The following is a 26,810-nucleotide window of genomic DNA, read 5'->3' on the forward strand; positions in this document are numbered from 1 at the left end:
AAAATCAGGATCATCATATTCATATCATACTTTTATGTGACATAGATATGAGACAATTTTTTACCTGTCACCATCCCAATGAAGATATTCCGGAAACTGGCTGTATCATACACCCAGCATGCACCACGGCTTCCGCAAATGGACTGCCATAACAGGCAGGCGTTGTCAATGGCAACGCCAAAGTAGATGGGAGCAGGTATGGCGGCTGTGGGAAACAAATTCAAAATTTTACTGAGCCATATTTTTGTATATGTAGTAGTAGTTGATTGTTCATATTTTTACGAAGAAAACATTCATACCATAAGTTGGAGAGTATTTTTGGCTTGCAACTCACCGAGAAGTTCCGTGAAGAGATTTTGTAGCCCGAGAGCGTACGTCTTGTCCGCCTTCCTCACGGATCTGGAGAAAAGATAAGAAATCCACTGTTTCCTTTCCGACGATCTACTTCTGATTAATATTATTTTGTAGATCTAAGAAAAATGTTATTCCGGTTGCAGTACTGAGATAAATAGGGTTGGTAGGGATTTTTTCAAAATTAATTTGAAGTACAATGCACCATATATGTATAACATACCTTCACGAAAAAACATCAATTGTTAGGTAAAAGACTACAGAGCTAGAGTTATAGGACACTTCAACGGCCTTTTACCTACCCAAAAGTTTTTGGAACGCCCATTTCCTGTTATGTTATTCGTTATTGACTGTATTATTCTATGTCAGTGATGAGGCTAAAATTGGCAATAAAATTTGCTATAGAAGTTATCCAACACTGTGCCTTGTATACGTACTTTTTCTGTTATTCAATAATAATTAAAAATATTGGCTGTCGAAGAAAAGTACAAAAACTTAGCAGCGGGTGGTTTCGATCCACCGACCTCTGGGTTATGGGCCCAGCACGCTTCCGCTGCGCCACGCTGCTGTTCGCAATGTTGGGAGTGGAATTTATACATACATTCCTATACTTCAACCAATGAACTTAAGGTACTGACAGAGGGTGGCTGATAAAAATTTCAAAATAATGTTCAAGAAAACGACCGCATATGATTTGGTGACTATGTAGCTCTATTTTCGTAATCTGGCATGTTTGTTCCTCAAATGTTGCTATTTGGCCGCAAAATTCACCAAATAATCCAGTGCAAAGTTACAGTTTACAACGTGGGTGCCGATGCCTTTTGGAACAGCCTGACCAATAAGGGACCCCCACGCTGGAGCGAAAGTTCCGTTGCACCAATAAGCTCACAGCTCACCTTAATATGATGATAACTCCCGGAGTGTGTCCCATTCCGGTCAGGACAGCGATGAAAGCCGTGACCACCACAAAATGGATGGACTTGGCTGAGCAGGCAGACAGGCACTGTCCCGGCATGGCCACTACATCAAGGGGTATGCAGCTGCAACTGCTGAAGTTCTAGCAAATACAAAAAATAGAAGAAGAACTATATTGCACGACAATTGCACGTGGTACAATGTATGGTAAACTACATAAAGAGAGTAACAACAATAAATAAGTGTGCTGAATAAGACCTAATGTCGAATAAAACCTAACATATCTATATCATAATTGTTCAAATAATAAGGGATAGCACAAGTCTTTGATAAAGTGTTACAATCAAGTGGACTAATCACAAGTTTCGGTATTTTTTCTAATAGCAAAGCATTCCTTTATATAACTACCTATTTTTGCATTGTGGGGACCATTACATGTAAAGATATATTCAAATCTGTCTCCAACATCGAGACTCTTGAAATCTATGGTACTTGATTCGAGATAAACTAAGCACCAAAAATGTATGTTTTCATTCACTCAGATGTTCTTTTTATGGATGAGAATGCACGTACCACAGCAAATATAGTTGACCAAGCAGCATTTACACTTTATTTTGGGGATAAAAGCTCCGTGTACATATATTGTACGTTGTATTTTCATTATTGTCAGACGCCATTTTGAATTTGATCACGCGAGAACACATCCTGACGGGATTATACGAGAGGTTGCAGCGAAACGAGGCTCGAGAGTGTCAGGGAGGGGGGGGGTGTCATTGAAGTTGATTGAAGTCATGACAACCATGCATAGCAGTAGCAAGTCATCTTTTGTTGTCAATTTTCTTTCAGGAAGATATTTCTATAATCATAATTATCAGTCCATAATCCAAAATATTATACGTAACCGTCTTAAAATCATCGAGGAACAAAGGCGACATACTAGTAGTATAGCCTGGGTACCATCCTGGTTAGTTTACGCCCGCTCCCACAGTCGCTACCGACTAACCATGGTACCCAGGCTAGACATAGTATAGAAACCATCATGGTAATAAATTTATTCCCATGGTAGGTACAGAATTTTCTGCCTTACCCCAGGCCCGTATGACTCCTTGCATCCCGCCATGCACGGCGAGAAGTACGTCCTCCAGTCGGCACCACAGACTGGGGTAAAGGACGTCTGTGAGCATGCGCAGTTGGCGTTGCAAGACGAGTTGAGGCTGAGGACTGGTTGCGAGTTGCTGGTTTCATTCGAGAAACTGTAAAAAAAAGTTGACACCGAGTCTTATCCTTTTAGTTATAAGAATACAATTTTGCACTTTGTAGTGTTTTATATCTTTTACCTTGAACATGATATGATCATAATCATATATGCATTACTTTTTTTTGGAGTAGTTGATGTGCTGATTTTAAAACACGTTCAGACTAAATAGAAAGCTAGAACGAATGCCTAATCCTTACATAATTTCTGTAAAAATGAGCCTGAATATGTTTTAACATTAGCACGGCGAAGCACGTAAAGTAATAATTTTTTAACTTCTTCTGATTGTCTCTACCTGTAGCTCTACCCACCTCCAATACGGAACTGTGACCCCTGACATCTGTAGGCTGTCGCAGCCGAAGGCGTAGAGCGAAGAGTACAAGATCAGGGCCAAGATCTCAACCGTCACAAAGAAGTTGATGCAGCCCACGGTTGTCAGTTTAAATCTCTTCACAAGGTAACCGCCCATGAGGAGTCCAAAGGCCGTTCCTGCAACGGCCCCTGCACCTGTGTATGCGGTACAAAAAAGGAAGTATTGTTTTCGGTCGTAATAATAGATCGTTTGTGTGTTTGAGTCGAGTCCGCATGCACCTGTATACGGTACAAGAAAGTTTTTACTTCCGGGAGTATTGTTTTGGGTTGCGTTAATTAACAGTTTGTGTGTCTGTGTCGAGTCCGCAATAGGACCTGGAAAATTGAGTCACTTGTAAAGGAAAGAAGATGTACGTAGACGTAGTGCGTTGTACCGTCAACAGCCCTACCTGTTCGTAGTATTCTGTCGTCGACTTTGTGTGTTTACAACTAAACGTACGTACTGATAAAATTCATAACAAATATCTTACCTACTAAGAAGTTGGCCTGTGAGGCTGTTAGGCTATACTGTACTTCCATGAACTTGGCCTGGAACGAGGCTAGTCCGTGTGTGGAGCTGAGTTCGGACACCACACAGAACACCACGCCCATGTACACGCCGTTCAGCACAAGCCGCTTCAGGGCTGACGGGATACCTGCGAAAACGGCGGGAAAATGGAAGAGATTGGTTACGACAGCATGTCGGCAGAACGTACTGCACCCGCACGAAACCCGTAATGTATTGTGCATAGCAGCGTATATAAGGTTAACATTCCGTATATAAGGTTAACATTTAACATAGTTATAAACACAGCAGTTGTGCATCCATACCAGCCTCTACAAGGCTTCGGGAGGCGGTTAAAAAGAATAGAAATCGGCCAAATAGAGAAATAACATGCCACGGGAGCGGCAAACTGTTCTCTCTAGAAGACTAACTCCCATGGCATGTATTTGGTCGATTTCTACTCTTTAAATTCGCCTCCCGAAGCCTGGTATAGGCTACATACATACCTCTGATTATTTCTTTTGCTGACAACTCCTGCTTGGGTTTCTGAGCCCGCTGCTCGAGCGTCTTCTGGTATTTCTTATCCCGATGTTTCATCTCGTTCGGCATGATGAAGAAGGGGAGGCTGACCACGAAGAAGGCGGCGGAACAGACCAGGAACCCCGCCCACCACGCGCCAACCCACCGCGGATCCCTGCGGAGAAATTTGCTAACAGTTAATGATGAAATAACGTTGTTTGGATTTAAAACTTTAGATCCAACACAAAAAGTTGTCTCACCTAGAGCTTTCGACCAGTCACTCTGGTCTTCCTCAGTAGACTGACCCAGTGAGGCTTGTCACGTGGCTTCTTTGGGTCAGTCTGTTGAGGAAGACCAGAGTGACTGGTCGACCGAAAGCTCTAGGTGAGAGAACTTTTTGTGTTGGATCTAAAGTTTTAACTCTAAACATGTAACTACCAACACAGATTAACTTTCATGATAGTATGAAATAACGTTGTTTCTACATTCGGGGCGGAAGTATTGTTTTCGGTCGCGTTAGTTGATAGTTTGTGTGTTTGTGTCGAGTTCGTACTCGGAGTATTGAGTTATTTAAGGCTGAGTTCTATAGAAATTGTATGATTCGTTAACATCACCTTGGGTTGTGCTTACCTGGGATCTATAGTCACCGTAGACAGGTCGACAGACCCGGTATCCACGTACACGTTCAGAAACGCGCCACTGATAAAGAAGCCTGCAACTGGTGCGATCACCAACATACAGATGTTGATGCCTGCAGAAGGGAAAGAAAATTCCAAGTTGAGTCTCTCAGAATGTTTAGATACTGGATGTGACAGGGAAAACAATCTAATGTTCTTGCAACATGCAACAAGAAAAGCTGCAATGCCCTTTTTTTACGCAACAGATGTTAACAGGTGGTTGGACCAAGTGCTTGGGGGTGTTTGTAAAACTTCCGAAAGATTATGCCAATGACATATGGGGCATGGGGGTGTTTGTGAAACTTTCGAAAAACTTTGCCAAGTGCATGGGGGTTTTGTGAAAGTTCCGAAAGACCTTCATAATTGTGCTCACAATGTACATGGTTCGTCATTTACCGAAACTACGAAGTGCAGTTAAAAACGTGTCGCAAGGAGGCGCTTTTAGTACACCACTCTACTCACCGATCCAAAGTGCGGTGGTTGCAGGCGGAAGGTGATCGTCCAAGTACGGGTAGCCTAGCGTAGAGGTCGCGCTGGATCCCATCTTACTGATCAACCTGGCAACGAGAAACAATGACGTCATCCCGCTCATGGCAGCCGCCTCCTCATTGGAGCAGGAATCAGTCTCACCGCGCATGCTCGCACTCTCGTTCCCAACGTGGCACACGCCCGTGTCCGTGTCGTTCCCACCGCTGTCACCATATTCGTATTTTTCCATCAGGAAGTGTGGCAAAGCCGCCATAAAGGTAGAAATAGACATGATAATACCGGAGATTCCGATGATTCTAGGACGGTTGCCATGACTACCGAAGTAGGTCACGACGAGCAGTGACGTAATCTTGCCGATCTCCCCGATACTGAGAATCTCGCCCATCGCCGTGCTGCTCATTTGGAACCGCCGCTGGATGCTGGTCACCGAACCGGCAAATATCCCGTTATGTATGCCCTGAAATGGGACACAGAAAACTTGGGTTTAAACAAGAAAAATCTAGATTTTAAGCTTCTTGCTTTGAACCACATAACCTGGGAACTTTCAAGATAAATATAGTGGATTATTATAATATTTAGAGTGTGGTCAGGTCATGGTATATGAAAGAAATGATAAGATTAAAGGCAACCAGTGGCTGTATTTAGTCTGGCATGCCAACAAATGCTGCAGTTTGTGCATCCGCCGCACTGTGGCGCTCGTCATCCACTATGGATTGGGGATGGCAGTGAAACGGTATAACGCCCCCGGTACTGTTATTATAACAATTACACCCTCTCCCTTATGTGATACTTTGCTAGCAAATTCATTGATAACAAGGTTTCTGCTGTCACAAATGAGGTACTTTGAACTCAAGCAAAACAATCAATTAAGTAGATTCAAATGAGACACTAAGGATAATCTGTTTAGCGTACAAATTTAAGTACAGCGTTTTATGCCACTAAATGGTATATTTTGTCTGACCCTTACCTCTTCTAAGTCTATGTCTAAGTCTTACCTCTTTACTCATGACCTCAACACAAAAATAAATTTATCATTTCGTGAATAACCAAGACTCCAAAATGTAACGTCAATGAAAAGTGGTCATCAGGACGATTTGAGTATTTCATGAAAATAAAAAAATGAAAAAAACTGTGGATTATATTTATCCATCAAAGTTACCCACCTCTGCAAAGTTCAGCAGACAGAGAAAGGTCATGAACCACCGCAGGTCCCGGATGCTGACCTTGCACCTTGGAAGGTCGTCTGCAAACTCTTTCTCCGACCTGGAGGATTTTCCGTTGACATGACGGTAACCGTCTGACATCATCGGATCATCCTCCTTACTGTATCTGTTGTCATCCATTTCTAGACGTCTTACAAGAAAACGAGAGAAGAAGCATCAAGGAAACGGTGTTATGACTTGTTCTAACTCTCTTCTTGTCAAGAAATGAGTCAAGAAGTTGTTTTGAAACCTCTTTTGTTGGTCAGGACATGTTACGTAAGACACCATTGGCGCCGATGAGTTTACTTGTCAACAACTTATAGTCGCCACCGATGTCAACAATGGTTTAATAACAAACCTGTACGCTACACACACTCTGGATTTTCATTGGTAAATGCATAAACGTATGCCGCCAACTCATAAGGCCACACCGATTTACTTTGTTGGTTCTCGGAGTTTTTCAGAAAAAATATGAAGCAACAAGGCGAAAAAAATAATAAAAACAGGTCTAGGCATCCTATTATAGCCCCCCAAAATATGAGCATTTTTTAGTTGATTCAGAACCAATTTTTTGCAAATCAGACAAACATGAAGAGGCGAATCCGAGAACCAACAAATTAAATTGTTGTGGCCTAAACTGCTTTGAAACTTTGAGACTTTATAAAATCATCACAAAGGGCACCAGAAATACCATGACTATAAATTTTCTCCATACATATTAACCTCTTTGGCGCCAAAACCTTGCGGATGTCTTGCCAACTGTTACCTGATGACAGTTTTACTGAATAAGGATGGTTTGAAGGATTGACAATGACAGAGCCCGACCATAACTTTGGACGGAGCCCAGGGAATGTTATTAATATAACAAAACGGACGGCTGTTTTTACTTTGGGGACTCTGATTTCTTGCTGGGTTTGATTATGGGGAATATTATCATCATTTCCCTCGCGATATTGGACGAAAGGTCACCTAGAGTTCAACCCCCCCTCCCACAGTTTGGTTGGAAAACTGCATACCCTTTTGAGTGCTCAGTATAGGTGCAAATGAACGTGCTGCGCTTGCGCAAATAGCACTTTTTCTATTGGATGCTTAGTCAACGTTGCATCAAAATTGTATCCGTTCCATAAGATATCTTTTTTTACACAACATTTGAAAAATATACGGTATATCGCCCTTATAAACGTGAACACGACCTTAAATGATACGTTTTGTAAAAGTCGTATGCAAATTACGTTCCCCCATTTCGCGCAGGCGCAGTACGTTCTGCTGACGTACCGGTACAGATGCAGTGTAGACAAGATAGGAGAACGTACTGCGCCTGCGCAAACCCCCATTTTAGCCTTTTTTTGTCGAATTTTTGGTCAATGTTGCATCAGAATTTTGCCTGTTGTAGACAATATTTTTTCGACATAACATTTGGAAACTACAGACGGGATGTTAACCTTATATGTGCGAATACGACCTTATATGAGACGTTCTGCCGAAATGCTATGCACAACACATTACTGGTTTCGCGCAGGTGCAGTACGTTCTACCGACGTGCTAGATTGAGTCAACTTTGAAGTAAATACTGATGGAGAGAGCAGATACAAGATAGCGACAATCTGAACTAATACAGCGTTGCCAGGATGCCAACTCCTCGGCTCCAGGGTTAACATACCCCCGAGAACACTCAGTCCATTTCCCTGTTACAGATTATACTAAGACAAATTAAAAAGTTCACCCTATCTGGTACACAGAACCATATATTTTTGTCGTGTTCAAGTCCCATAACAACCTAGCCTGGGTGCCATCCCCAGTAGTATTCGCCCGCTCTATAATGTCGCTAGCTACCACTACTGGGGATGGCACCCAGGCTAATAACAGCTTATATAGGTCAATTTCTTTATACTTCATTCCAACAGCGAAACCAAATTATCCATACATGACTATATTGTAGTTACAGATATATTGTTATCGATAATAGTCTGTAGTTATAATTGTGGGATAGTTTAGTTTTGTAGGTACCTACTGTATATTTGTTGTTTTACTGTCATCCATTGTACCATGTACGATTGTCGAGCAGTATTCATTCATTCTTGTTAAACATACTTTATAACCGTATCTATACCACATGAAGTTACTACACTGTAAAGTTGCCATAAACTTAAAGGCAATGCTTTTACGAAATATTAACTTTTTTCCTACACTTTACTACGCCATTGATTACGTTGTTAATAATTGTTTATTGCCCTTTTGGCCACCTAGCTTTAGAGCCAAAGTCCACAAGTTAGATAATAACAACAACTGAGCAAGGAACAATGTGACCTCAAGTTGAATGTTACACTAACTATGATATAAAAAAATATCGTGCTTTTTACATGATATCAAACCCTGTAGAGTTACAGTGTTTTCTGTACCTTTATCATGCTACTTTTACCATTACGGAACACGTATACGTGGCTACCAACATACGACTTGCAAACTTGCAGTGAGCCCATCTTTTGTGTGCAATATGTGGACTTTTCTTGATAAAATTAGACAATAATTGAACACCAGTGTCTGTGTCCGTACGTAATGCAGACGATATTAGAAAAAAACACATTAAATCTGCACCTAATCATAGTAAGGAATATATAGAAAACACCAGTCACTGCTGAAGCACACTGAGATAGCTAACAATAACTTAACTCTGGCTTGGCGGTATTTTGTTTTGGCTCATTTTCTTCAAATATCGGGTCAGTCCAAACTTTTTGGAGTCGACTATATTTCAGTCTATACAAAATGTTAACCTCCTAGTTCTGAACTAAAACTGTACCTACCTGTTAAGTCTTCAGACAGAAGTAGAAGTCCACGTATGCTGGCGTTCTTCTCAGTTTGGCGAAGACCCGAAACACACGCGACAATTCCTCAGCAACACAGACACAGTCAAACTGAAAACTGAAAGGCTGAAACCTAAGCACAAGAATGCAGCGCTAACTTTCCTCACCCTCACCGACTTGTAGTTGAACTTCAGAGAAAAGACAACCCCACTACCGTAGATACCCAACGACACGACTGATAAATGCGCATGCGCACGGTAGGATTGTTGACGATCTGGATGTAGAGTTACTTGGGAAGTGTTCAAGCACCTTAGTTTTATTAGTTTATTTATTTATTCAACTCCTTTTCGGCCCAATATTCTAAACCATAGCATAGAAGCTGATTTTAGATCTTTCTCACTTTTAGCGCAACATATACCGTAACAATCTTTAATCTAATCTCAATATTACCCTATCGTATCCAGAACCGTGCCAATCTAGTATATGCCCGAATGGGTCAGGGTTAGGATCAGGCACAGTTCTAGATAGTCTCTGCGTACCCAAGAACGTAGATTTGACACAGGATAATCTTCAGGAATATTTCTACGGGGGCATGACCTGTATCTATCTGCCCCAGATTTTTTGAGGGCATGACACTATCGCGAGTCTGTGCCAAATTGAAACTCCAGACTGGCCAACTATAGTGACATGCCCTCAAAAAATATGGGGCAAATAGATACTCCGTCTGCATACATGTTTCAGGAAAATACTTCAATTCCTAATTTTTTCACGATACTTTTATATGTTCGCTGTTTTCATGAACTCATATCTCTACCGTGAACTTATCACTAAATGTCTTTCATGCTCTACCTACACATGGCACCACCATGAAGATTAAGAGTTACAGTATTTTTCTCGTGGAATTTTCGAACCGTAAAGACAAAGTGAATTACAGTAATTATTTTTTCAGGTGTGGTGAATGATTATAAAATTTGCTTTGGGCAGCTTCCAAATAAAATGCTGCCAAGAAGCTTGATTAATTCTTTTAAATTCCTTAAATCCTTACACACACACATTCTTTAAATCCTTAGTTGTAGTACTCTCCAAGCAAGGGTTTCGGGTTATTTTTAGCGTGTTTTTAGGCTTTTTATCAGGGTTTATTTTTTGCACTGAAATTTTTTGGGGGGGTTGTGTGAAAAAAAATTTCAGTGCAAAACATAAACCCCGATAAAAAAGCCTTAAAACACGCCAAAAATAACCCAAAACCCAAACCTCTACTTGGAGAGTATAGTTGAAGTAAATGTCTACTAGACACTTTTTGTACATGTTTGTTCTTATTAACAAACATGTACAAAAGGATTGGCCGAACATATTGACCAAAGTGACACATTTCCTGTTTTTCTAAGTTTGTGGAATGCATGTCGAATTGTCCTCGAATAACCTTGATACCAGATGTATGTACTTTGGCCGGGTGGTTAGGGGGACAGACACGAGATCGTGAGGTTACGAGTAAGGACAATGTGTCCTTGGGAAAGGAACTTTACACGACTTTCTTCACTTCATCCCAGTATGAAATTGGGTACCTGACTTTGGTTGGGAGGTAAAAGGCAGTGGAAGGAGAGGGATGGATTCTGCCTTCCAATACGGTGCCCTAAACACAGTGAACTAACAACCCGGCACTGCCCCTTTGGCCTCAAAGAAGCTACAGGACTTCCTTTACACTGTACGTTTTTTTTTAAATATTCCAACATGTAATCACAAGACGTGGTGACGGCACACTCAAGTTTTTTTCAACTTATACTAATGCCGCCACAAACACAGGGGACAAACACAATACTCATTTCAACCTGAGTGAAGTGAGGAAAGTCGTGTAAAGTGCCTTTCCCAAGGGCACAAGATCGGTGGCATGTCAGGACTCGAACCCGGGACCTCTTGGTTTTACCATATGTACAGTAAAGTTTCTCATTAACCGTTGATGTATCACCTTTGTGTCAGGCTGGTGACCTCGGAAAGTTCGATAACACTGTTTACTGTTCGATACACGGTTACTGTGGAACAGGTGGTTGCCCTTTACAAGTGAAGTACAGTAATTATTTCTTCAGGTGTAGTGGATGATTAATTTAGTCTCCTGTTTTAATTTAATTAATTAGTCTCCTGTTTCTGTATAATTGACTGTACACGCAATTAGCCTTCGGGCATGATTTTGCAAATAAACAATTCTTATAAAATTTGTTTTGGGAAGCTTCCAAATGTAACACTGCCAAGAAGCTTGATTAATTCTTTTAAATTCCTTAAATCCTTACACACACATATTTACGTCGACATATTCTGTCACATCCTGCCAAACAGCATTGCACAGAATTAATTCTTTCCGCACACTTTAAAACATGCGTAAAGATTACGTCTCTTTGCTTGCGTATACCTTTACGGATGCGTTCAGGTATGCAAAATTAATAAAACACGAAATTTACAACTCTAAATAAGTCACAAAGGCTTGATATATTCGATTTTTAATGTATTTTGGCTCACCAGTGAACGCGGTAAAATAGCTGACATTATATGTTTCTACTAGTAGCTTCCGATGTTGTATAATATCCAAACTACAATGCGTTCTTAATGTTGTGTGGATGGACAATAATGCACATTAGCCAGACTTCGCAAGAGTATACTAGACTCTAAGTTTGAACGCTTCTTATTATTTTCAAGATAGACATCTTTCTTGTGAAATAAATACAATGGCACTACCGTCACTGTAGAATAAGGTTATGACCAGAATTCCTAGACATTCTATCTGGGTGAAAGCCCATTTTGACAAAACAATGGTACACATCAGGGTTTGGAGTCAGAAAGGTCCGACTATTGCTTGATTTTCACCGAGTTCCCTCGTTATGCTGTACTCTAGCTATATATCTTGAAATGAAGCACATTTTCTATACAACTAGTTCAGTATGTAACACCGGATGACTTTTTGCTAAGAGTTGTGCCTTTTCTATTAGAAATTTCATAAATCCGCACTTATCATACCCACCCGAGTGACGATCTAGAAACTTTGTGACACCAAAATAAGGCTGTTATTTTATAATAATCAGTCGTGAGTCTACATATACCAGGACTTCGCCATGGTCCAGTAGTGCCTGATCCGGCCGCTAGGCAGCCCGACCGCTGACCTTCCCACGATGTAATAACCTTCCATGGCCTGGGAGATGACCTGGAGTACACGGGTCGGGTCAAAGGTCAAACGCCAGAGGTCAACGGGCACGGGCTGTGCGTCTATCTTGGTGGTGAGTGTGAGGAAGTAGTGCCCCTCTGTCTTGTAGCTGACCCCCGGGATTGGGAACTTGATCTGCGACTCCAGCAGCGGTTTGAGGTTTGGAGGAATGCCCGTGCTGCAGTATATGGTAAACACACCCTCAGCTGTGGAGAAAAAGGATAAAAACAATATATTTCATCCATACCATGGTATGGAGTGAAATATAAAAATGCGGTAAGCTTTAAAGCAACTACAGCTACTACGTCTACTACAACACTGTAGACTTGGCTGTCCATGAGGTGCCATTAAGGGGGCACACCCCAGTTTATTTGGCGTCTCTATTGGAGGCTGCACACCCTCAAATCTAGCGACCGTATCTGGCGTGGAATAATTCGTAAGGAGAATAACTGTATATTGGACGAAAGGATATCTCTTCAGCTACAAGACCAGCTGAGTTTGGTTTCTTCAACCTTTTTAAGTTTGGTAAAATCAACGGAAAAAACATTTTTTTCACTCCAAAATTAATGCCCAAAATTGCGAATTTTCGCGTAGGATAATCCCATAGAAAAAAATTTTCCGGCAGAAATGACTGATGCTGGCAGAAAGACCCAAGCCTTGACTATACTCGAGTAAATTATAAAGAAAATTCTAGTACTGTAATTTTCTAAACAGTCCACGGCGCGAGGGGTTGCAAATGCACCCCTACGAAGGCGCAGAGCGAAATCTAGGTCAAACGGGCGGATTACACTTGGCGCGCAAGGATACCCGGAAGTAAGGTTCGGAGCCAAAAGAAATTTTCACCCCAAAAACACCACTTCCTACACTCTTCAGCCATGTTAATGTTTAATGACACTTCGTGGCAGTTTATGAGAAATGTCACCTCAAACTTGGACCCTCAAAACCCTTTCGTCACTTTTTTACAACGGACTATCACGGACCCCGGTCGCGCAAGAACTGGGGTGTGCACCGTTAACAATGCACGAAATTCCATTAGGATCGCTACTGAGGCGTGGCCAAAAAACATTACAACATGATATAAACCATTCTATATCTACAGCATTATGACAGCGTTTTTTTACCGTTTGCCGTGTTTTCTGGACTGTCGAACACGATCTCCACGAAAGTTTGAAACTTGGGCTTGTTGTTGTTGTTGACGGTTGCCATGGTGAAGATGACGTCACACTCTCCCACAGACGACACCTGCTGTAATATCGACCAATCAATGATCAGATAACAATGGAACACTGTCACAGCCATGACAAGGGCATTATATGGAAAATCGACCTTGACTAAAGTGATAGAATTGCTCAATCTTTCGTTGTCGTTTATGTAAAGCGAAATAAGTGCGATTTTAGGGCAGCAAAACTGGAAATATTTTGAATAAGGCAATCATATTGTCACATTTGAGTCAGTATTTCATACTTTTGGCTACAGAAACAAGCCCTAAAATTATTTCTTTATTTTCTGGGCGGTACACTAAAAATCAGCCCAGGACCCTTCCAGTAGCCATTTTCCGTCAGAATTTTGGGCATTTTTAATCCGTGTCAATAGACATTGGGATAGTGTGGTTTCAACTCAGTATGTAGATAAATGACTAGAATATAGGCTCACTCCGACTCACCGTCATTTTCCAAGCCCTAAAAACTACAGTGGGTGCCTTTAAAAATCGAATAAAAGAACTTATACAGAGCAAGCAAACATACGCTATGTTGCAAATCTGTATGGTGTATTCTTCAATAGAACATGGCATTTTTGTTGTCTGTATCAGTGTATAACACAGAGCAAGCCAAATAAAGATACGATATAGAAAATCTGTATGGTGTATCCTTCAATAGAACATGGCATTTTTGTTGTGCGCCCTAAGGGACAGTGTATGATCTATCGGTTTGCTGTCACGAAATATTCAAGCCTTGTTTTTCTTTTGATACTGAAATGGTGACTGGTTTAAAAATCGAATAAAAGAGCTAACACAGAGCATTGCAAGCCAAAATACGCTACGTTGCAAATCTGTATGGTGTATCCTTCAATAGAACATGGCATTTTTGTTGCGCATCCTAAGGGACAGTGTATGATCTATCGGTTTGCTGTCACGAAATATTCAAGCCTTGTTTTTTTTTATACTGAAATGGTGACTGGTTTAAAAATTGAATAAAAAACTAACACAGAGCATTGCAAGCCAAAATACGCTACGTTACAAATCTGTATGGTGTATCCTTCAATAGAACATGGCATTTTTGTTGTATGTCCTAAGGGATAGTGTATGATCTATCTGTTTGGCTGTCACGCGATGTTCAAGCCGTGTTTTCTCTCACATCTAACACCGCATTTATCATTCACACGCCATGTCGGACAACGGATGGAACAAACCACAATACACCCGGGGGAAATTTACTAATTTGAATGACGTAAAACCATGTTAGGCCACAGCAAGTAATTTTTATGGATGACATCAGCGCGCGCATTAATTTTCGCATGATTTTGGAGAAAAAAATACAAGAAATTTTGTTGCCTTCTGACAGTGGTCACCATGCCGAAAATAGGCCAAGATGTCTGTTGACAAGCCGGAAGGTGGATGGCAGATAACTATAAAGAGAGGAGACAAGACAAGGCTCTGATTTTATGTTTTGTTTCTTACTTTGATGCAGTGATATGTGATGCTGGCTGTGTATATGTGATGTTCCCACTGAATAAAAACCATTTGTAAAATGATTGAGTCAAAATTTTAAATTGTAGGAACCTTGTTTTTTTTGTCCCGCCTTGTTTTTTTTTCGCCCGCTCGCATTAGATTTGGAGTCTGCGGAGGATGTCATCCATAAAATTTACTTGCTGGGGCCTTATGACATGCCGTGAGGAATCAGTTGGTACATTTTTAAACTGAAGAGTGACAAGATTGGTGCGATGTGCGTGACTATGGATTCCTTACATTCCACCCGAACATCTTAAAGATTCTTTAAGTCAACCCAAAACAGCCCAACATGAGCTACAAAAGGAAAGGTATTTTTACCATTGCATTGTAACATTGTGATACTAACAACATCTTTATAAAATAATGTGTTTGTATGGAACCTTTGACATATTTCAAGGTAATATGAATTCTTAAGAAAATATCATTTTTACGATTTTTAAATGTAAAAATAGAAACCAACTTTCAATATGAAAATTGCAGATTCACTTAAAATTTGATAGATAATATTCTGTGGAAATACATCGAGAATATATGTTGACCTACTTGCTAATATTGTTATGATTTCTTAAATCTTATGACAGCAAAGTTCGTTTAGATTTAATTTCATATTTTGTTGTAATTTAAAAGCTAACGAAACGAGACAAAACATAGCACAAATCTTTCCAGTTATTTCAAGAAATCGCTGAAGGTTTTCTAATCTATAGTAATGGGGTCACCTTGGGGTTTCTAAGTAACCGAATGTCAACAAATCTTCGATACTACACAATGATAATACCTATCGTCTATACTACGCTTCTACCATCAGTTGAGCCCTTACAATATCGAGAACAATCATTGTAACGTTGTCACTAAACTAATATATGTTGGAAAATAGAATACACTGAATCGTTTTACCGTTTTAGTCAGAGGTTGCTGCCTTGAACAGGTATGCCTGAAGAAGAGCTTTTCTTTGCACGGGAACCGTTATAATTAATATTTTATGTGGAAGTCGGCGAACTGCAAACAGAGACATCTAGCGGCCAAATGTCAACTGCAGCAAAGTCAGCTTGGATTACGCTATCACTAAGGCGTGGCTTACTACATGTAATGCCATACTCTAAGCTACAAAAGCTTTGTTTTTAAGCGAAACCTAAGACATAGACAGACGTTTTAATTTCACTTGCAATAGACAGGAGTCCTTTTTGAAGTACACCCGATATTCAGCTATTATTTACAATCCTTTGGAGTTAGCTCAATCGTTTTGTTGACACACTACAGCAACTTGAAAAGACAAGCTCAAATTTAGTCAAATCTATCCACATCTGAAGCCCCCTGCTAGAGGTGCGTAGCAAGTAAAGGTGGTCGGAACTGCCCAAGAATTTGGATGGATTTTAACTCTAAAATGATGTAGTTTTCCCTACTTTGACGTTTTTACCATCTTATGATTCAGTAAACAACATCTTAGGGATGGCTAGGGGACCACCAAAGGTACCGCTGATCAAAAGGTAGGTACTGATTTTTTGTCGTGAATTTTTTTGTCGATTGAACTGATTTTTGTTGTTGTTGTGTGTTTTGTGACGAGGTTTCGACAGGGCTAAACGTCGAAGGGAATCTACAACAACTTTTTTCCATCACAAGACTGATGAATTTTGTACGACAAACCCACAACTCTAAGAATACCTAGTAGACATTTTCTGTCGTAAACTTATCTTCGGACGAATTTGACCGGATCCTTCGTACATTAGTGTTGACCATACACCTACAGAGTACGTTGGTTAGTGGTACTACTGCAGTGTATATATGTGATTTGTTGACGCCATAGCTACACTGAAATTCATCCGTATCCACTATAGTTCCTTTGTTGATAAAAATAGGTCGACAAGGGTCCGTTTCAGTTGGAAAAAATTACAAACTTCTTATTTTTTTTACCGTCCCGTAACATATCAAACACAACGTCGTCACAAAAAAAATGAGAAAAACGAGTTTATGATCACTTTCAAGAATCCAAAGATTGAAAGAAATGCGGCTTTTTTTAGTTTCTCATTTGTATATGTACAGTAAATAAAAGGCTTTATTAAGTACAATGTTCCATATGACCTCTCTATGTTGTACCCAGAGTGAAGGTTCTGGCGGGTTTTGGAGCCGCAGCAACCATTGTTGGTTGGACGATGCTTCTCACCAGCATGGCGCTACCTGATTGGATGACATATAGCTACCCTCCAAACAACACCAGAACGGTGGTCAGCCTGTGGACGGAATGCGTCACCACTACTGGACCAAACGGCACAACCTCCACTTGTTTAGGATATATGCGTAAATATCTTTGCAATTCTTCTTTGTATCTTTAGTATTAAGTGAAAATGGTGCCCGTACTAACTACTAAAGAACCAAATGCCAGTTCAGAAAAGAACAAGAAACAGTCATGCCTTCAAGTACCAGAGTTACCAACCAAGGATCCTAGAACTATTGTAGAGTGGAACTCGCTACCACCAAGTGCAGTAGGGGCATCATCACTAGGTAGCTTTAAACAATGTTTGGAATTAGATGTGCAAACGCTAGGTGTAACCAGTTAAAAAGAATAGATTTTAAAAGAATCTATGTACAATGTAGTTGTTTGAGTGACTGTTTCCTTGTTATTTCAAAATTGTTTTAATCAATTTACATGACAAATTTCAAAATTATCTTAATCAGTTTACATGAAAACGGCTTGACAATATTTTTATGACTTTTCATTGTTACGACAGTATCTCTGGATGGCGCTGGTTGGTCGTGGACGCTGACGCGATGCAGTATGTTACACGCCTTCCTATTCGCCATCGGCGGCCTGGTCTCCTTCATAAGTTTCCTACCGGAAAGGTCTCTCACCATCCTGGCGGCAGGCGCCGTCTGCAACCTGGTGGCAGGTCAGTGACCTTATAAAGCTGTTTAAAGTTAAAACTTTTGGTCCAACACAAAAAATTCTCTCACCTAGAGCTTTCGACCAGTCACTCTGGTCTCTCTCAGTAGACTGACCCAGTGAAGCTTGTCACGTGGCTTCTTTGAAGTGTGACGTCAACACTGGGTCAAAGGTAGACGATGTCGGCCCCCGTCGCGGTTCAATGAATGGTGATGGGCCCTGATGTATATGGCTTCCTTCGCCCCTCTCAAGAAATAGTCTTGTTCAGTGTCCAAAATATTTTGATACCTTTGACATATAGCAGTTATTGGTTAAATTTAGTAACTTTTCCATGTGATTTTTCTCCACAGCTGGACTGACTATCATGTCCATGATTGTCTTCACCGTCGCCATTCTCGTTCCCATGACGGCATCGCTTACGGCCTCTGGGCACGAGAACGCCGCTGCCGGGACAGGCTTCTACTTCGGGTGGGTGTGTACCATTCCTAACGTCATAGGGGGGATCCTGGGCATCAAGACCGCTACAGTACACAACAAGGTAGTCAAGGAGAAGGCCATGAAGCAGCTGAAGTTGTTCATGGAGTCCCAGGCTAAGGAACAGGAAGAGGCTCAAGAGGAGGAAGACACGAAGGCTAAGGTTAAAGCGTCACCGTGGGGAAAGGTTGCTTTAACCAACGGGAATAAAAACGTACTTGGACTTCCGAAGAAAAAATTTCTTGCTCCGATCGTGGATGTGGATAGAGGCATGGCTCCAATTGACTAGATCAATCAGATACTAAACGGATGTATCTCTTTTTTATCTGTATATATGTGTATAAAATTTTGTATGCCTATCTTGACATGTGACTCGAGCATGCACAGTGGACAAATGTAGTAGGTAGTCTGTGACATCCTCCGTCTCGGCTCATGTTCCATAGTGTAAAAAAGAATCACTGCACAGTTTCCGATCTTGAAGCATATCTTCAAACATTCGTAAATGTTTCATTTTCCATTTAAGTGAAGAAACAGGACACTTTCTTTACGCATACTTTATGTGAGCTTAAAGATAGAATTTGATGTAGTGAATCTGCCTAGTAATAAGAGAACCTTAATGCAGTGCAGATGAAACTTGCAGTCCTTAAGTCAGGGTCAATTTGTACAGATAACATGTGGAACTGCAGTGCATCTTTGCGAAGACGAATTGTAAAATACTTTTAGACATCGATACACTTTTTACGAACATTAAATCGTTAAACCTGCAACTTGTGTCACGAGTATCCTTTGATAAATACGAAACAGCGTTATGTTTTAGACATTGAACAAAATAGAAAGGCTTAAATCAACATGTGCTGTGTATTGTACTAAAATAGGGCCGTTACCTTAAACACTAGTATTAGTTGTAATGCCAAGGCCAACTTCTTGTTTAAATACGTCACTCAAAATAAGTTTTACGCGACATAATTATTGATACATACCAGGATAGTGCCTGATAAAAGCCCTTTGTTCCCAAAACGTGTTATAAAGTAGACATATCTACAACCTGGCGATATACTAAATGTTAATGTAATCTAAATCGGCTGTAATTTGTTGTAGAAAGATATGGAAAACGTAAACTGGAAGCACGTGGTCTCCATGTGCATTTACCGATACCCCTGACCATGTAGTACTGATATGTTAATAGTTAGTAACAATAGCAACAATAGAAAGCTTGACGAACCTTGCATCAATGCACGTTAAAACTTTATAAAGAAATTGTCCTGATTTTGAACCCTGTACAAAGTGGGACGTTTCTGTCAGCGTGGGTCTGAAAGAGCACTTGGTTCGTGTCGATTCTGCACATTCTACCGTATCCAAGGCACAAAGGCATGCGGCGAGACAAGCTCAGACCTACGGCACAATATCAAAACACCAGCCGATAGTCTGGTCGGTCAAGGACTACTAGATACACGTACCACTGCCCTTACGGATCCGGTAAGTAGTGTCTCATTGTTTCTTTCAGTGACGAACTTTCTCCTTTTTTTCTTTACGAGTTTTCTTTTTCATGTTACATCCTCGCTACGTTTTTAAAACTATTCTTATACGTATATAGGTTATTAGGTGAGGTATAGGTAAGGTGTGAATGGGAAAATATATATATAGGGACCTTTCGAACTTGACGGATCTGGATATTGTTACACAAACGCACGGGCACACACGCACATAGAGAGAGATACGCACACATACACACGCACACATACACACGCACACACGCACACACACACACATATGCACACACACAGGCGCATACGTGTACCCATACACACAGGTATAGACATATACCACCATTACACGCACACCTGTACATAAGGAACAGTCAAGCGTATTTCTACCCTTCCTTTCTAAAGTTTGTAAATTATTTTACCGTCTGGAAAACCGATTTCGGACTGTCCTCCATATGTTCTCTAACTTTTGCTCCAAACTAAATAGTTGTCAGTTCATTTGACAGGTCATAGAACCTAAACCTAGTCAGATCTTTTTATGAAAGCTCTAACGCTTGATACAAAGTATTTGTGCAGGTGTTTTTTGTTGTTTTTAAAGTTACTTCCAACAACATCTGCACACCTTGCCACATGTATTTATAACGTTGATAGGCGGACCAAAACCACTTGAAAAGTAACCCTACTCAAGGCCAAGCAGAGGTGTACTCAGGCTTCGGCTTATTTTGGCGTGTTTTAATTTTTTCAGGGCTCTCTTTTTTGTAATGGTATCTTTCTTTACACCAGCCTCGGGTGGCAAATAGCTTAACTGTGTGGCAAATGGATACTGCCTGACGGCCCTGACCAATTTCATACTGTCTCTGCAGCCACCGAAACATCTGCTTGGAAATTAAAGTAACCCTTCCGATGGTTTTAACCGAGTATTATTAGCCAAGTTTTAACTGCCGAGTCTCTTTTGTCTTCTTTCCTAAAGTTTGCAATGATACAATAGAAAATGGAAATAATACAATAAGGATAATCAAATAATATAAGGTATAAATTATACGGTATAGAGCTAGCTGCATATTAGCGTTATCTCGAGTGGCGTCTGATATTTCTTGCTCTGGAAAGAGTTAACTTCGACCTTCACCTCACACTAAACGGTTTGTCTGGACGTTCGTGCTTTGGGGTCATTTCAAACAAATCACTAATAGATGACTTATAGTTGCCGCTTAAGCCAGAGAGACACTGTGATTGAACGATTGAAGCAGTTTGTCTACGTTCCTATTCACAAATCAATCAGAAAACCATAGGTTTAACTAAAGATGCGAAGTTATTTGCGGTAAATTTATGGACAGGTATTTCTTATCAGAGAGAAAACACTCCCGTTAAAAGTAGCAAAGTCTGAGAAATAAGAGCCATGTTTAAACAGCCGGATGACATGTGTAGATAACGTGCCTTTCATCTCGCGTTATCTGGGGTTAAAGGTCAAACAGTTGCCATGGCAACACATGCGAAAGTCGTCTGGTATCGTCTGAAGTGGCGTGCGGAACCCGCTGTGGCGCTGGCCGCCATCTTGTTGCCATGGACGACTCAGAAATGTTCCCACATGCCGAGAACTGAACGGATAAACTCAAACACTGTCCCCGATAACTCTCTACGTTTTGTGGACCTATAGCAAACAGTAATTTACTACGCAATTTTGCCAATTATACTGATCATACTCATAATACACAGATTTTACTGTCACAGATAGTACTAAATTACTAATCCTTTCATAAATCGCGGACATGATTTTATTACTTTACCACATGTGTTTTTGTTGTAAGTAAGATTCGTGGATTAGTGATGTACAAAATTATCCATGAATCGTTTGTTCAGCTCTGTTAAGCCCGAGTCCGACTTTGAAATGGCCGCATTTAATACTACGTTTAATACTACTTTGTAATGGAGAAGTCGTAATACGTAAAAAGTAGTATGTACATAACACCATCAAAAACATGGCTATCAGAGATGGCAGACTTCACCCCCTCGGTGTGACACGCAGGTCAGAAGAACACAGACGTACAGACCGACAAAAATAATGCCTCGCTTCCTTGAAGTGACGTATACTAACTGAAGACGTTTTACATTACATGCAAAAATGTGGTCTCTTTCTTTAGGTGCCGTTCGAAACTTCACCACTTGTTATATTTTAGAGACGATGGAATTTTAATCTTCATCTTATCAGCAGTGACTTACGGTAAGAAGCCGGCGGCTTATGGCGTAATTACTTACTGTTTATTTTGACGCCTTCGTTACGCAAACAGGAGTAAGAGAACTTACGCGATGTGCTGTGCAGGAATCATAAGCATGTTAGTCCTGACTGATATACTTCATTCTTGTGATGAGTGTTGTTTATTATTATCTCAGCAATTTCTAATGAAAAATATTTGATAAAATGGACATTGTATATCGTTCATACTCGTACAACACATACATTACAGCACATGAAACACCCTACAAAAGTAACGCAAACAAAAAACACACATACAAAACAAAGACACCTTAGAACATATACAACACTCACAACAAAACACATAAAGCACACAACGCATAATTATACACACAACACTTTACAACACAGAACCGCACAACACAACGCAACACATTACAACACAAAACACCTTACAACGCAACATATCAACCCATATTTCTCCTTACTACAATAAACCGTGCAAAACTGTAAAGGCTTTATTTGATACTTTAATCCTTTATCACACAATTTACTCTTTGACTCATGTAATGGGTCCAGTGCGACAGGTGGTTTATTCTTCTCTAAAACTATCCGTAAACTCCCGGTCAGGTCTGCAAATGTGCTCACACACTCGTCTATAGTCCCACTGGTAATCATTAACTCGGTTGACCAACACATGGCGACGTTTGGAGACTAATTGAGTTTACTGGGCACGAAGTTGGTTGGTCGACGGGTCTTGGTGAAAATCACAGACCTCTACTGCGATTTAAACTAACGTCAGAGGCACAATATCTGTTGCATGTGACACCCAGGGGTTTCAAGAACAGAGTGACAGAAATATCTGGTATGTAAAGAATTTTAAGTCTTCTCTTACCGTGTTGTACAGATTGTCATTTGCAAGTCATGGCCTTGTACTTTGTGATACTAATGTGAATATAATTGCCTGTCATTGCCATTTTTAAAATAAATGCATGACTACAATGCAATTAAAATTGCACTGTACTCATGCATTTATTTTCATTGTATACTTTGTATATTAATTGTTTGAAAAACTGTTCTACGGAATACAAGGCCGTTTTTCTGATTTTCTTTTGGTGGCCAAAGAGACCTGTCTGAATGTACTAAATATTTCGTGGGTGAAGCTAGTGTACACAGTATATCATGATTGTTTGAAATCTCTTAATTTGTATTTATTTATATGGTACCGGTAGTGTACTATTTGTCTTAGCTAAGTACTAATGTAAAAATGCTACAGTCGCAGTGAAGTACTAGCTAGAAATCTACTTTTTTTCATTATTTGATTCAGTGAAGCTGTATTTGAGGTTACACAGCAAAGTACACTGTGGCGATGTACACAGCAAAGTAGGAAAAAACACTATCAATCAATGGTTCTTGTAGTGTCAGTCAATTAATTGTATCGGCAAAGTACATATCATATCAAGAGGTCCCTGGTTCGAGTCCTGACATGCCACCGATCTTGTGCTCTTGGGAAAGGCACGTGCACTTTACACGACTTTTCTCACCAAAAATAAGTATTGTTTTGTCCTGTATTTGTCCTCTGCGTTGGTGCGTTGGTGGCGGCATTAAATAAGTTGATATAACTTGAGTGTGCTGCCGCCATGTCTAGTCATGAAATGTTGGAATATATCATTTCGTCATCATTAGATGCAAACTCAATTCGATTTTGTATGATAAAATTGATGTACAAGGTCGTGCAATATTTTGGTTCACCCTCCGCCATTTTTGTAACAGAAAAAACAAAACAAAAGCTGAAAGTTGTAAAATGCCTCTACCCTGGGCTTCTGTCAGGTTGTAACTGTTTTTAAAGTCATTTTTTCTATCCTAGGCTACCCTTTCCTTTTTACTACTGAGTTTTTACGTATTCTCTCTATTCGTGTTTCTCTCATTCTTTCTGTCCATGTCTCTCTCTGTGTGCCTGTCTGTATCTCTCTCTCTCTCTCTCTCTCTCTCTCTCTTTCTGAATGTCTGTCTCTGTCTCTCCCCATCCACCCATCTAGTCATCCATCCAGCCAGCCAGCCAGCGTGCAATATTTGGTTCACCCTCCGCCATTTTTGTGAAACAGAAAAACAAAACAAAGGATGAAAGTTGTAAAATGCCTCTAGCCTGGCCTTCTGTCAGGTTGTAACTGTTTTTAAAGTCATTTTTTCTATCCTAGGCTACCCTTTCCTTTTTACTACTGAGTTTTTACGTATTCTCTCTATTCGTGTTTCTCTCATTCTTTCTGTCCATGTCTCTCTCTGTGTGCCTGTCTGTATCTCTCTCTCTCTCTCTCTCTTTCTCTCTTTCTGAATGTCTGTCTCTGTCTCTCCCCATCCACCCATCTAGTCATCCATCCAGCCAGCCAGCCATCGTGCAATATTTGGTTCACCCTCCGCCATTTTTATGTAACAGAAAAACAAAACAAAAGTTGAAAGTTGTAAAATGCCTCTAGCCTGGCCTTCTGTCAGGTTGTAACTGTTTGTGTATGTAAGGAAACACTTGTCACAAGGCCCGGGGTTCTGAGGACGTATTCTCTCCCCTTTGAACCCCGGTCTGTCGCTCTTCTGTCAGCCTCGGCTGGCAAGTTCACAATAATACCGACTGTTCTCCGGGTCACAAGTCCACAGATTCATTGGTGAGTCATTTATTTGTGCATTGTTATGGTTTAATGCAAGATGTTGTGTTGATATTTGTCTCGAGAATATGATATGGAGTTATTGTGGAAAAGTTATCATCGAGATTAACATGTGATAAGCCTACAATTTTCGAAGTAGTAAGATTTTTCTCACCTTAATTGTGTGTGTATGTGTGTGTGTGTGTGTGTCTGTGTGTGTGTGTGTGTGTGTGTGTGTGTTCATGCGTGTGTGTGCGGACGCGTGTGTATGCATGTGTGTGTGTGTGTGTGTGTGTGTTTGTGTGTGTGTGTGTGTGTGTGTGTGTGTGTGTGTGTGTGTGTGTGTGTGTGTGTGTGTGTGTGTGTGTGTGTGTGTGTGTGTGGACGCGTGCGTGTTTATATGTGTGTGTATGTGAGTGTGTGTGTGTGTGCATATACGTGTGTGTATGTATGTGCATGTGTGCGTGTGTATGTGTACGTTTGTGTGCGCGTATGTGTGTGTGTGTGTCTGACCGTACATCATGAGGTATCACCTACATCTTTCCGCACGGTTTTGATCACATAAGTGAAAACGAGGCTGTGACGTAATAGATTACGTTCAAGGTCAAATCGCCTCCTTCCAACCTCCCCGGATGTGTGTGTGGGGGGGGGGCATTGTTATCAAACTAACTACTCTTGTTTTAGTGTCCTCATGTGCCTCCAATTTCTTATCTTATCAAATGAAAAACTTTCAACGTGAAAGTTCAAGTCTGTGTAAACACGCACAGGGCTCACATGTTAGATATGTCAGTCAGGATCTCAAGAACAAACAGTCAACAACATCTCCACCGCAGTTTTTCTGTCTGAGTACCTACTTCTGGAAGATCACACATTCGGAGACATGTCAAGCACAACAGTTTAAAGGCATTCAGTACAATTTCAGGATGGCAAAACTAAGTCAATTTTCTATTAGTTCTTGTAATGTTTTTTTTTTCTTCTACCTAGTACCTAGACTACCCTTTCCCTTTTCCTAGTAAGTTCTAAAACATTCCCTCTATCCTAGCTTTGTTTCTCACATTCCATTTCTCTCTCTCTCTCTCTCTCTCTCTCTCTCTCTCTCTCTCTATCTCTTTATCTCTGCCTGGCTGCATGTTTCTCTCTCTCTCTCTCTCTCTCCCTTTCTTTCTGCCTGTGTGTCTCTCTCCATCCATCCATCCACCCATTCGTCCAATGTTCTAGTGGCAGGAAAAACAATGTAACCTTGACCAGTATGCATGGGTTGTCACACATGTAGACTCAACGACGACAACTTTTCTTGAGACACCTTCACATGCTATATAGCTACATCTGTATCTGTATCTGTATCTGTATAGCCGGTATAACCGCCTTTCGGCGTAACACACCAGCTTCGCAGGCACGCGGCGCGGCGGCAGCTGGCTATATTACACCGATCGACTTGTTCCACCTAACCCTTGAACTTCTAGCTCAGATGGTAGATGGTAGGTCAGGGACTCTTCATTCGTGTCTGGAAGGAGACTGTCATTTTCTTGCGTCCTTGTGACATAAAGTAGTCTATAAAGTTATCTATCCATCCATCCATCAATCGATCCATCCTTCTATCTATCCACCCACCCATCCATCCATCCATCCATATCCATCCTTCCATCCATCCATCCATCCTTTCTTCCACCCATCCACCGATCCATCCATCCACCCATCCACCTATCCATCCATCCATCCTTCCATCTATCCATCCATCCATTCATCCTTCCATCTATCCTTCCATCCACCCATCAGTATACCTCAAAAACAATCCATGTCTTCCATCTTTGCCCTATGATGACCCCTAGAACGATCTACCATGCCCCCCTCCCCCGCCTGTTCCATGACTCCCCACCACATGCCTGTTATTGACCCAGCTGGTAGCTTCAGTTTTCCCTGTCCGCCTGTCCGCGATAGTCATCAAGTCTTAAACAGCCTCGCATGTTTGCAGGTGACTCAAAAATGCGCTGTCAAAATATCACATCTTTGATAAGATGCAGTAACCAGGGTTTCTGGTTTAACAGTTATCAACTGTTGCTAACACACAGGTATTTCTGTGGGTGGATCTCTGAAGGTTTAATTAAATGTTATGTACGATTGTGTTATTCTAAACAACAAAAGTTCGTGTGATTGTCATTTACAACCGCTT

The 26,810-nt window shown here is 40.8% G+C and overlaps 3 protein-coding genes and 1 non-coding gene across 5 annotated transcripts in view; 1 reads left to right on the forward strand and 3 right to left on the reverse strand.

Annotated features, from left to right (window-relative positions):
- LOC109469034 (solute carrier organic anion transporter family member 3A1-like) overlaps window positions 1-6,463 on the reverse strand; it is a 7,424-nt gene extending 961 nt beyond the window's left edge. The window contains exons 1-10 of the mRNA XM_019767426.1: window positions 6,226-6,463; window positions 5,036-5,519; window positions 4,527-4,647; window positions 3,884-4,071; window positions 3,364-3,528; window positions 2,833-3,028; window positions 2,354-2,519; window positions 1,248-1,408; window positions 335-399; window positions 65-205 (exon numbers count right to left, since the gene is read on the reverse strand). Coding sequence (XP_019622985.1) covers window positions 65-205; window positions 335-399; window positions 1,248-1,408; window positions 2,354-2,519; window positions 2,833-3,028; window positions 3,364-3,528; window positions 3,884-4,071; window positions 4,527-4,647; window positions 5,036-5,519; window positions 6,226-6,405 — 1,867 coding nt within the window. The 5' untranslated portion in view covers window positions 6,406-6,463. The remainder of the gene's footprint in view (window positions 1-64; window positions 206-334; window positions 400-1,247; window positions 1,409-2,353; window positions 2,520-2,832; window positions 3,029-3,363; window positions 3,529-3,883; window positions 4,072-4,526; window positions 4,648-5,035; window positions 5,520-6,225) is intronic.
- Trnam-cau lies at window positions 848-919 on the reverse strand. Its single transcript has one exon. It is a non-coding gene; the product is annotated as a tRNA-Met (tRNA).
- A 5,244-nt stretch (window positions 6,464-11,707) lies between the features above and the next one.
- Window positions 11,708-15,935, reverse strand: LOC109468700. 2 transcript variants are annotated; one of them, XM_019767014.1, is made up of 3 exons: window positions 15,875-15,935; window positions 13,374-13,497; window positions 11,708-12,458 (listed from the first exon to the last, which is right to left on the reverse strand). In XM_019767014.1, the coding sequence occupies exons 2-3, from the start codon at window positions 13,456-13,458 to the stop codon at window positions 12,142-12,144; spliced, it is 402 nt and encodes a 133-aa protein (XP_019622573.1). In that variant the 5' UTR covers window positions 13,459-13,497; window positions 15,875-15,935; the 3' UTR covers window positions 11,708-12,141. The 2 variants fall into 2 exon arrangements, with proteins under 2 accessions (XP_019622573.1, XP_019622572.1); XM_019767013.1 differs by having other exon boundaries at window positions 13,374-13,494; window positions 15,875-15,929.
- Window positions 15,936-17,078: 1,143 nt separating this feature from the next.
- Window positions 17,079-19,078, forward strand: LOC109468690. Its single transcript, XM_019767005.1, has 3 exons — window positions 17,079-17,272; window positions 17,704-17,862; window positions 18,206-19,078. The coding sequence occupies exons 1-3, from the start codon at window positions 17,128-17,130 to the stop codon at window positions 18,616-18,618; spliced, it is 717 nt and encodes a 238-aa protein (XP_019622564.1). The 5' UTR covers window positions 17,079-17,127; the 3' UTR covers window positions 18,619-19,078.
- Window positions 19,079-26,810: the final 7,732 nt, after the last annotated feature.

This window comes from Branchiostoma belcheri, unplaced genomic scaffold (genome assembly GCF_001625305.1).
Source record: "Branchiostoma belcheri isolate BF01 breed outbred unplaced genomic scaffold, Haploidv18h27 scaffold2, whole genome shotgun sequence".
NCBI lineage: Eukaryota > Metazoa > Chordata > Leptocardii > Amphioxiformes > Branchiostomatidae > Branchiostoma > Branchiostoma belcheri.

Excerpts from the sequence above, each read along its gene's own strand:
- LOC109468700 (XM_019767014.1), bottom strand. The coding sequence starts at position 13,458 with ATGGCAACCGTCAACAACAACAACAAGCCCAAGTTTCAAACTTTCGTG. Across the intron at positions 12,459-13,373 it reads TCCAGAAAACACGGCAAACG|CTGAGGGTGTGTTTACCATA; the intron begins GTAAAAAAACGC and ends TTTTCTCCACAG.
- LOC109468690 (XM_019767005.1), top strand. The coding sequence starts at position 17,128 with ATGCTTCTCACCAGCATGGCGCTACCTGATTGGATGACATATAGCTAC. Across the intron at positions 17,273-17,703 it reads CACTTGTTTAGGATATATGC|TATCTCTGGATGGCGCTGGT; the intron begins GTAAATATCTTT and ends TTGTTACGACAG. Across the intron at positions 17,863-18,205 it reads CGTCTGCAACCTGGTGGCAG|CTGGACTGACTATCATGTCC; the intron begins GTCAGTGACCTT and ends TTTTCTCCACAG.